The sequence below is a fragment of the Engystomops pustulosus genome, chromosome 2 (genome assembly GCF_040894005.1).
Source record: "Engystomops pustulosus chromosome 2, aEngPut4.maternal, whole genome shotgun sequence".
NCBI lineage: Eukaryota > Metazoa > Chordata > Amphibia > Anura > Leptodactylidae > Engystomops > Engystomops pustulosus.
Window position 1 is genome coordinate 254,641,241 of NC_092412.1, and position 13,496 is coordinate 254,654,736.

General features: G+C 38.7%; 1 protein-coding gene across 3 annotated transcripts in view; it reads left to right on the forward strand.

Annotated features, from left to right (window-relative positions):
* The window catches only part of B4GALT4 (beta-1,4-galactosyltransferase 4), a 60,474-nt gene extending 47,629 nt beyond the window's left edge, over positions 1 to 12,845 (forward strand). For all 3 annotated transcript variants that reach the window (XM_072138907.1, XM_072138905.1, XM_072138906.1), the window contains 2 exons: positions 6,710 to 6,814; positions 12,329 to 12,845. In XM_072138907.1, the coding sequence (XP_071995008.1) occupies positions 6,710 to 6,814; positions 12,329 to 12,464 (241 nt within the window). In that variant the 3' untranslated portion in view covers positions 12,465 to 12,845. The remainder of the gene's footprint in view (positions 1 to 6,709; positions 6,815 to 12,328) is intronic.
* Positions 12,846 to 13,496: the final 651 nt, after the last annotated feature.

Here is a 13,496-nt window from a genome sequence, read left to right on the forward strand (position 1 = left end):
ATAATACTGCCCCCTATGTACAAGAATATAACTACTATAATACTGCCCCCTATGTACAGGAATATAACTACTATAATACTGCCCCCTATGTACAGGAATATAAATACGATAATACTGCCCCCTATGTACAGGAATATAACTGCTATAATACTGCCCCCTATGTACAAGAATATAACTACTATAATACTGCCCCCTATGTACAAGAATATAACTACTATAATACTGCCCCCTATGTACAAGAATATAACTACTATAATACTGCCCCCTATGTACAGGAATATAACTACTATAATACTGCCCCCTATGTACAGGAATATAACTACTATAATACTGCCCCCTATGTACAGGAATATAACTACTATAATACTGCCCCCTATGTACAGGAATATAACTACGATAATACTGCCCCCTATGTACAGGAATATAACTACTATAATACTGCCCCCTATGTACAAGAATATAACTACTATAATACTGCCCCTATGTACAAGAATATAACTACTATAATACTGCCCCCTATGTACAAGAATATAACTACGATAATACTGCCCCCTATGTACAGGAATATAACTACTATAATACTGCCCCCTATGTACAGGAATATAACTACGATAATACTGCCCCCTATGTACAGGAATATAACTGCTATAATACTGCCCCCTATGTACAAGAATATAACTACTATAATACTGCCCCCTATGTACAAGAATATAACTGCTATAATACTGCCCCCTATGTACAAGAATATAACTACTATAATACTGCCCCCTATGTACAGGAATATAACTACTATAATACTGCCCCCTATGTACAAGAATATAACTACTATAATACTGCCCCCTATGTACAGGAATATAACTACTATAATACTGCCCCCTATGTACAGGAATATAACTACGATAATACTGCCCCCTATGTACAGGAATATAACTGCTATAATACTGCCCCCTATGTACAAGAATATAACTACTTTAATACTGCCCCCTATGTACAGGAATATAACTGCTATAATACTGCCCCCTGTGTACAAGAATATAACTACTATAATACTGCCCCCTATGTACAGGAATATAACTACTATAATACTGCCCCCTATGTACAAGAATATAACTACTATAATACTGCCCCCTATGTACAGGAATATAACTACTATAATACTGCCCCCTATGTACAGGAATATAACTACTATAATACTGCCCCCTATGTACAGGAATATAACTACTATAATACTGCCCCCTATGTACAGGAATATAACTACTATAATACTGCCCCCTATGTACAGGAATATAACTACTATAATACTGCCCCCTATGTACAGGAATATAACTGCTATAATACTGCCCCCTATGTACAGGAATATAACTACTATAATACTGCCCCCTATGTACAGGAATATAACTGCTATAATACTGCCCCCTATGTACAGGAATATAACTGCTATAATACTGCCCCCTATGTACAAGAATATAACTACTATAATACTGCCCCCTATGTACAAGAATATAACTGCTATAATACTGCCCCCTATGTACAAGAATATAACTACTATAATACTGCCCCCTATGTACAGGAATATAACTACTATAATACTGCCCCCTATGTACAAGAATATAACTACGATAATACTGCCCCCTATGTACAGGAATATAACTGCTATAATACTGCCCCCTATGTACAAGAATATAACTACTATAATACTGCCCCCTATGTACAGGAATATAACTGCTATAATACTGCCCCCTATGTACAAGAATATAACTACTATAATACTGCCCCCTATGTACAGGAATATAACTGCTATAATACTGCCCCCTATGTACAGGAATATAACTACTATAATACTGCCCCCTATGTACAGGAATATAACTGCTATAATACTGCCCCCTATGTACAAGAATATAACTACTATAATACTGCCCCCTATGTACAAGAATATAACTGCTATAATACTGCCCCCTATGTACAAGAATATAACTACTATAATACTGCCCCCTATGTACAGGAATATAACTACTATAATACTGCCCCCTATGTACAAGAATATAACTACTATAATACTGCCCCCTATGTACAGGAATATAACTACTATAATACTGCCCCCTATGTACAGGAATATAACTACGATAATACTGCCCCCTATGTACAGGAATATAACTGCTATAATACTGCCCCCTATGTACAAGAATATAACTACTATAATACTGCCCCCTATGTACAGGAATATAACTGCTATAATACTGCCCCCTATGTACAAGAATATAACTACTATAATACTGCCCCCTATGTACAGGAATATAACTACTATAATACTGCCCCCTATGTACAAGAATATAACTACTATAATACTGCCCCCTATGTACAGGAATATAACTACTATAATACTGCCCCCTATGTACAGGAATATAACTACTATAATACTGCCCCCTATGTACAGGAATATAACTACTATAATACTGCCCCCTATGTACAGGAATATAACTACTATAATACTGCCCCCTATGTACAGGAATATAACTACGATAATACTGCCCCCTATGTACAGGAATATAACTGCTATAATACTGCCCCCTATGTACAAGAATATAACTACTATAATACTGCCCCCTATGTACAGGAATATAACTGCTATAATACTGCCCCCTATGTACAAGAATATAACTACTATAATACTGCCCCCTATGTACAGGAATATAACTACTATAATACTGCCCCCTATGTACAAGAATATAACTACTATAATACTGCCCCCTATGTACAGGAATATAACTACTATAATACTGCCCCCTATGTACAGGAATATAACTACTATAATACTGCCCCCTATGTACAGGAATATAACTACTATAATACTGCCCCCTATGTACAGGAATATAACTACTATAATACTGCCCCCTATGTACAGGAATATAACTACGATAATACTGCCCCCTATGTACAGGAATATAACTGCTATAATACTGCCCCCTATGTACAAGAATATAACTACTATAATACTGCCCCCTATGTACAGGAATATAACTACTATAATACTGCCCCCTATGTACAGGAATATAACTACTATAATACTGCCCCCTATGTACAGGAATATAACTACTATAATACTGCCCCCTATGTACAGGAATATAACTACTATAATACTGCCCCCTATGTACAGGAATATAACTGCTATAATACTGCCCCCTATGTACAAGAATATAACTACTATAATACTGCCCCCTATGTACAAGAATATAACTGCTATAATACTGCCCCCTATGTACAAGAATATAACTGCTATAATACTGCCCCCTATGTACAAGAATATAACTACGATAATACTGCCCCCTATGTACAGGAATATAACTACGATAATACTGCCCCCTATGTACAGGAATATAACTGCTATAATACTGCCCCCTATGTACAAGAATATAACTACTATAATACTGCCCCCTATGTACAGGAATATAACTGCTATAATACTGCCCCCTATGTACAAGAATATAACTACTATAATACTGCCCCCTATGTACAGGAATATAACTACTATAATACTGCCCCCTATGTACAAGAATATAACTACTATAATACTGCCCCCTATGTACAGGAATATAACTACTATAATACTGCCCCCTATGTACAGGAATATAACTACTATAATACTGCCCCCTATGTACAGGAATATAACTACTATAATACTGCCCCCTATGTACAGGAATATAACTACTATAATACTGCCCCCTATGTACAGGAATATAACTACGATAATACTGCCCCCTATGTACAGGAATATAACTGCTATAATACTGCCCCCTATGTACAAGAATATAACTACTATAATACTGCCCCCTATGTTCAGGAATATAACTGCTATAATACTGCCCCCTATGTACAAGAATATAACTACTATAATACTGCCCCCTATGTACAGGAATATAACTACTATAATACTGCCCCCTATGTACAAGAATATAACTACTATAATACTGCCCCCTATGTACAGGAATATAACTACTATAATACTGCCCCCTATGTACAGGAATATAACTACTATAATACTGCCCCCTATGTACAGGAATATAACTACTATAATACTGCCCCCTATGTACAGGAATATAACTACTATAATACTGCCCCCTATGTACAGGAATATAACTACGATAATACTGCCCCCTATGTACAGGAATATAACTACTATAATACTGCCCCCTATGTACAGGAATATAACTACTATAATACTGCCCCCTATGTACAGGAATATAACTACTATAATACTGCCCCCTATGTACAAGAATATAACTACTATAATACTGCCCCCTATGTACAGGAATATAACTGCTATAATACTGCCCCCTATGTACAAGAATATAACTACTATAATACTGCCCCCTATGTACAGGAATATAACTACTATAATACTGCCCCCTATGTACAAGAATATAACTACTATAATACTGCCCCCTATGTACAGGAATATAACTACTATAATACTGCCCCCTATGTACAGGAATATAACTACTATAATACTGCCCCCTATGTACAGGAATATAACTACTATAATACTGCCCCCTATGTACAGAAATATAACTACTATAATACTGCCCCCTATGTACAGGAATATAACTACGATAATACTGCCCCCTATGTACAGGAATATAACTGCTATAATACTGCCCCCTATGTACAAGAATATAACTACTATAATACTGCCCCCTATGTACAGGAATATAACTGCTATAATACTGCCCCCTATGTACAAGAATATAACTACTATAATACTGCCCCCTATGTACAGGAATATAACTACTATAATACTGCCCCCTATGTACAAGAATATAACTACTATAATACTGCCCCCTATGTACAGGAATATAACTACTATAATACTGCCCCCTATGTACAGGAATATAACTACTATAATACTGCCCCCTATGTACAGGAATATAACTACTATAATACTGCCCCCTATGTACAGGAATATAACTGCTATAATACTGCCCCCTATGTACAGGAATATAACTACGATAATACTGCCCCCTATGTACAGGAATATAACTGCTATAATACTGCCCCCTATGTACAAGAATATAACTACTATAATACTGCCCCCTATGTTCAGGAATATAACTGCTATAATACTGCCCCCTATGTACAAGAATATAACTACTATAATACTGCCCCCTATGTACAGGAATATAACTACTATAATACTGCCCCCTATGTACAGGAATATAACTACTATAATACTGCCCCCTATGTACAGGAATATAACTACTATAATACTGCCCCCTATGTACAGGAATATAACTACTATAATACTGCCCCCTATGTACAGGAATATAACTACTATAATACTGCCCCCTATGTACAGGAATATAACTACTATAATACTGCCCCCTATGTACAGGAATATAACTACTATAATACTGCCCCCTATGTACAAGAATATAACTACTATAATACTGCCCCCTATGTACAGGAATATAACTGCTATAATACTGCCCCCTATGTACAAGAATATAACTACTATAATACTGCCCCCTATGTACAGGAATATAACTACTATAATACTGCCCCTATGTACAAGAATATAACTACTATAATACTGCCCCCTATGTACAGGAATATAACTACTATAATACTGCCCCCTATGTACAGGAATATAACTACTATAATACTGCCCCCTATGTACAGGAATATAACTACTATAATACTGCCCCCTATGTACAGAAATATAACTACTATAATACTGCCCCCTATGTACAGGAATATAACTACGATAATACTGCCCCCTATGTACAGGAATATAACTACTATAATACTGCCCCCTATGTACAGGAATATAACTACTATAATACTGCCCCCTATGTACAGGAATATAACTACTATAATACTGCCCCCTATGTACAGGAATATAACTACGATAATACTGCCCCCTATGTACAGGAATATAACTACTATAATACTGCCCCCTATGTACAAGAATATAACTACTATAATACTGCCCCCTATGTACAAGAATATAACTACTATAATACTGCCCCCTATGTACAGGAATATAACTGCTATAATACTGCCCCCTATGTACAAGAATATAACTACTATAATACTGCCCCCTATGTACAGGAATATAACTACTATAATACTGCCCCTATGTACAAGAATATAACTACTATAATACTGCCCCCTATGTACAGGAATATAACTACTATAATACTGCCCCCTATGTACAGGAATATAACTACTATAATACTGCCCCCTATGTACAGGAATATAACTACTATAATACTGCCCCCTATGTACAGAAATATAACTACTATAATACTGCCCCCTATGTACAGGAATATAACTACGATAATACTGCCCCCTATGTACAGGAATATAACTGCTATAATACTGCCCCCTATGTACAAGAATATAACTACTATAATACTGCCCCCTATGTACAGGAATATAACTGCTATAATACTGCCCCCTATGTACAAGAATATAACTACTATAATACTGCCCCCTATGTACAGGAATATAACTACTATAATACTGCCCCCTATGTACAAGAATATAACTACTATAATACTGCCCCTATGTACAGGAATATAACTACTATAATACTGCCCCCTATGTACAGGAATATAACTACTATAATACTGCCCCCTATGTACAGGAATATAACTACTATAATACTGCCCCCTATTACAGATGTCTCATGTGTTTGCTCTCTTGTTTCCAGGGTGGAGTTTGAGAAGATGTTTGTGGTTCGGCCGTCTCCAGAAATTGCCAGATATACTATGATTTTTCACGGCAGAGATGCAGGAAATGAGGTCAACAAAGAGAGGTGAGTTATAATGTTATAGTAATGACAATATACATCATAAGTCATATTGAATATGATGATATATGTACAGCCGGTATAACCTGGGGATCTCCTGTATATAATGATATACGTACAGCCGGTATAACCTGGGGATCTCCTGTATATAATGATATATGTACAGCCGGTATAACCTGGGGATCTCCTGTATATAATGATATATGTACAGCCGGTATAACCTGGGGATCTCCTGTATATAATGATATATGTACAGCCGGTATAACCTGGGGATCTCCTGTATATAATGATATATGTACAGCCGGTATAACCTGGGGATCTCCTGTATATAATGATATATGTACAGCTGGTATAACCTGAGGATCTCCTGTATATAATGATATATGTACAGCCGGTATAACCTGGGGATCTCCTGTATATAATGATATACGTACAGCCGGTATAACCTGGGGATCTCCTGTATATAATGATATATGTACAGCCGGTATAACCTGGGGATCTCCTGTATATAATGATATATGTACAGCCGGTATAACCTGGGGATCTCCTGTATATAATGATATATGTACAGCTGGTATAACCTGGGGATCTCCTGTATATAATGATATATGTACAGCTGGTATAACCTGGAGATCTCCTGTATATAATGATATATGTACAGCCGGTATAACCTGGGGATCTCCTGTATATAATGATATATGTACAGCTGGTATAACCTGGGGATCTCCTGTATATAATGATATATGTACAGCCGGTATAACCTGGGGATCTCCTGTATATAATGATATATGTACAGCTGGTATAACCTGGGGATCTCCTGTATATAATGATATATGTACAGCCGGTATAACCTGGGGATCTCCTGTATATAATGATATATGTACAGCCGGTATAACCTGGGGATCTCCTGTATATAATGATATATGTACAGCTGGTATAACCTGGGGATCTCCTGTATATAATGATATATGTACAGCCGGTATAACCTGGGGATCTCCTGTATATAATGATATATGTACAGCCGGTATAACCTGGGGATCTCCTGTATATAATGATATATGTACAGCCGGTATAACCTGGGGATCTCCTGTATATAATGATATATGTACAGCCGGTATAACCTGGGGATCTCCTGTATATAATGATATATGCACAGCCGGTATAACCTGGGGATCTCCTGTATATAATGATATAAGTACAGCCGGTATAACCTGGGGATCTCCTATATAATGATATATGTACAGCCGGTATAACCTGGGGATCTCCTGTATATAATGATTTATGTACAGCCGGTATAACCTGGGGATCTCCTGTATATAATGATATATGTACAGCCGGTATAACCTGGGGATCTCCTGTATATAATGATATATGTACAGCCGGTATAACCTGGGGATCTCCTATATATAATGATATATGTACAGCTGGTATAACCTGGGGATCTCCTGTATATAATGATATATGTACAGCTGGTATAACCTGGGGATCTCCTGTATATAATGATATATGTACAGCTGGTATAACCTGGGGATCTCCTGTATATAATGATATATGTACAGCTGGTATAACCTGGGGATCTCCTGTATATAATGATATATGTACAGCTGGTATAACCTGGGGATCTCCTGTATATAATGATATATGTACAGCTGGTATAACCTGGGGATCTCCTGTATATAATGATATATGTACAGCCGGTATAACCTGGGGATCTCCTGTATATAATGATATATGTACAGCCGGTATAACCTGGGGATCTCCTGTATATAATGATATATGCACAGCCGGTATAACCTGGGGATCTCCTGTATATAATGATATAAGTACAGCCGGTATAACCTGGGGATCTCCTATATAATGATATATGTACAGCCGGTATAACCTGGGGATCTCCTGTATATAATGATTTATGTACAGCCGGTATAACCTGGGGATCTCCTGTATATAATGATATATGTACAGCCGGTATAACCTGGGGATCTCCTGTATATAATGATATATGTACAGCCGGTATAACCTGGGGATCTCCTATATATAATGATATATGTACAGCTGGTATAACCTGGGGATCTCCTGTATATAATGATATATGTACAGCTGGTATAACCTGGGGATCTCCTGTATATAATGATATATGTACAGCCGGTATAACCTGGGGATCTCCTGTATATAATGATATATGTACAGCTGGTATAACCTGGGGATCTCCTGTATATAATGATATATGTACAGCTGGTATAACCTGGGGATCTCCTGTATATAATGATATATGTACAGCTGGTATAACCTGGGGATCTCCTGTATATAATGATATATGTACAGCCGGTACAACCTGGGGATCTCCTGTATATAATGATATATGTACAGCCGGTACAACCTGGGGATCTCCTGTATATAATGATATATGTACAGCTGGTATAACCTGGGGATCTCCTGTATATAATGATATATGTACAGCTGGTATAACCTGGGGATCTCCTGTATATAATGATATATGTACAGCCGGTATAACCTGGGGATCTCCTGTATATAATGATATATGTACAGCCGGTACAACCTGGGGATCTCCTGTATATAATGATATATGTACAGCCGGTACAACCTGGGGATCTCCTGTATATAATGATATATGTACAGCCGGTACAACCTGGGGATCTCCCGTATATAATGATATATGTACAGCTGGTATAACCTGGGGATCTCCTGTATATAATGATATATGTACAGCCGGTATAACCTGGGGATCTCCTGTATATAATGATATATGTACAGCCGGTACAACCTGGGGATCTCCTGTATATAATGATATATGTACAGCTGGTACAACCTGGGGATCTCCTGTATATAATGATATATGTACAGCTGGTATAACCTGGGGATCTCCTGTATATAATGATATATGTACAGCTGGTATAACCTGGGGATCTCCTGTATATAATGATATATGTACAGCCGGTACAACCTGGGGATCTCCTGTATATAATGATATATGTACAGCCGGTACAACCTGGGGATCTCCCGTATATAATGATATATGTACAGCTGGTATAACCTGGGGATCTCCTGTATATAATGATATATGTACAGCCGGTATAACCTGGGGATCTCCTGTATATAATGATATATGTACAGCCGGTATAACCTGGGGATCTCCTGTATATAATGATATATGTACAGCCGGTATAACCTGGGGATCTCCTGTATATAATGATATATGTACAGCCGGTATAACCTGGGGATCTCCTGTATATAATGATATATGTACAGCTGGTATAACCTGGGGATCTCCTGTATATAATGATATATGTACAGCTGGTATAACCTGGGGATCTCCTGTATATAATGATATATGTACAGCTGGTATAACCTGGGGATCTCCTGTATATAATGATATATGTACAGCTGGTATAACCTGGGGATCTCCTGTATATAATGATATATGTACAGCCGGTATAACCTGGGGATCTCCTGTATATAATGATATATGTACAGCCGGTATAACCTGGGGATCTCCTGTATATAATGATATATGTACAGCCGGTATAACCTGGGGATCTCCTGTATATAATGATATATGTACAGCCGGTATAACCTGGGGATCTCCTGTATATAGTGATATATGTACAGCTGGTATAACCTGGGGATCTCCTGTATATAATGATATATGTACAGCTGGTATAACCTGGGGATCTCCTGTATATAATGATATATGTACAGCCGGTATAACCTGGGGATCTCCTGTATATAATGATATATGTACAGCCGGTATAACCTGGGGATCTCCTGTATATAATGATATATGTACAGCCGGTATAACCTGGGGATCTCCTGTATATAATGATATATGTACAGCTGGTATAACCTGGGGATCTCCTGTATATAATGATATATGTACAGCCGGTATAACCTGGGGATCTCCTGTATATAATGATATATGTACAGCCGGTATAACCTGGGGATCTCCTGTATATAATGATATATGTACAGCCGGTATAACCTGGGGATCTCCTGTATATAATGATATATGTACAGCTGGTATAACCTGGGGATCTCCTGTATATAATGATATATGTACAGCTGGTATAACCTGGGGATCTCCTGTATATAATGATATATGTACAGCCGGTATAACCTGGGGATGTCCTGTATATAATGATATATGTACAGCTGGTATAACATGGGGATCTCCTGTATATAATGATATATGTACAGCTGGTATAACCTGGGGATCTCCTGTATATAATGATATATGTACAGCTGGTATAACCTGGGGATCTCCTGTATATAATGATATATGTACAGCTGCTATAACCTGGGGATCTCCTGTATATAATGATATATGTACAGCCGGTATAACCTGGGGATCTCCTGTATATAATGATATATGTACAGCCGGTATAACCTGGGGATCTCCTGTATATAATGATATATGTACAGCCGGTATAACCTGGGGATCTCCTGTATATAATGATATATGTACAGCCGGTATAACCTGGGGATCTCCTGTATATAATGATATATGTACAGCTGGTATAACCTGAGGATCTCCTGTATATAATGATATATGTACAGCCGGTATAACCTGGGGATCTCCTGTATATAATGATATACGTACAGCTGGTATAACCTGGGGATCTCCTGTATATAATGATATATGTACAGCCGGTATAACCTGGGGATCTCCTGTATATAATGATATATGTACAGCCGGTATAACCTGGGGATCTCCTGTATATAATGATATATGTACAGCCGGTATAACCTGGGGATCTCCTGTATATAATGATATATGTACAGCCGGTATAACCTGGGGATCTCCTGTATATAATGATATATGTACAGCCGGTATAACCTGAGGATCTCCTGTATATAATGATATATGTACAGCCGGTATAACCTGGGGATCTCCTGTATATAATGATATATGTACAGCCGGTATAACCTGGGGATCTCCTGTATATAATGATATATGTACAGCCGGTATAACCTGGGGATCTCCTGTATATAATGATATATGTACAGCCGGTATAACCTGGGGATCTCCTGTATATAATGATATATGTACAGCCGGTATAACCTGGGGATCTCCTGTATATAATGATATATGTACAGCTGCTATAACCTGGGGATCTCCTGTATATAATGATATATGTACAGCCGGTATAACCTGGGGATCTCCTGTATATAATGATATATGTACAGCCGGTATAACCTGGGGATCTCCTGTATATAATGATATATGTACAGCCGGTATAACCTGGGGATCTCCTGTATATAATGATATATGTACAGCCGGTATAACCTGGGGATCTCCTGTATATAATGATATATGTACAGCCGGTATAACCTGGGGATCTCCTGTATATAATGATATATGTACAGCTGGTATAACCTGGGGATCTCCTGTATATAATGATATATGTACAGCCGGTATAAGTTGCTGTAGGGTATATACATAGTTGCCCCCTGGTGGTGGTATCAGGAATATCCTCAGTAATATATTACTTCTGTCTCTTGCAGGATGCAGTTACTCAGGAAAGCGTCTAAGGTCTGGAGGTCGGACGGCCTAAACTCCTGCACCTATAAACTTCTGTCCATTGATCATGAGCCTTTGTACATCAACATCACAGTGGACATTGGAAAGCCGCACCATTAGCTGTCGGATGGACGTCCCCTCGCAGCATTGATCCGGCTCGGACCTATATGTTTACTGGCGGAATAGAAACTACTCAGATGAATGTTGTGGGTATAATGTAGCGCCCCCTACTGCCGGAGCACACACCGTGGGGTCACCTGGCAGGGGCCGGGACTCCACTGCGCAGTAATCAAACCCTCTGGCGTCAAGAAAACGTAGACAGACCCCGAACCCCGACTTCTGTACTGTAGAACAATCAAAGCTTTATTACACTGTTTGTATCCGACGATGGACAACGAACCAAATCTTTACATTCCATCTCTTTGTATCCAGGTGTTCTCACCGCACAGACGACAATTATTTATGATACAGAATAATAAATATAGTTTCGATTTTGGAGAATTTTATATTTTTTTGGGCGGTGATTGGAGGACGACAGATACTGGTCAGAGTCTCCAGTCCTTTCTGGTTCTTAGGATTCTGGGTCAGGAAGTAGCTGTGAGACACATCTCGTGGGGCTGCGTGTTCTGTCACTGGGTCAGGAAGTAGCTGTCTGACACTCCTCATGGGGCTGTGTGTTCTGTCACTGGGTCAGGAAGTAGCTGTCTGACACTCCTCAAGGGGCTGTGTGTTCTGTCACTGTGTCAGGAAGTAGCTGTCTGACACTTCTCATGGGGCTGTGTGTTCTGTCACTGGGTCAGGAAGTAGCTGTCTGACACTTCTCATGGGGCTGTGTGTTCTGTCACTGGGTCAGGAAGTAGCTGTCTGACACGTCTCATGGGGCTGTGTGTTCTGTCACTGGGTCAGGAAGTAGCTGTCTGACACGTCTCATGGGGCTGTGTGTTCGGTCACTGGGTCAGGAAGTAGCTGTCTGATACGTCTCATGGGGCTGTGTGTTCTGTCACTGGGTCAGGAAGTAGCTGTCTGATACGTCTCATGGGGCTGCGTGTTCGGTCACTGGGTCAGGAAGTAGCTGTCTGATACGTCTCATGGGGCTGCGTGTTCTGTCACTGAGTCAGGAAGTAGCTGTCTGACACATCTCATGGGGCTGTG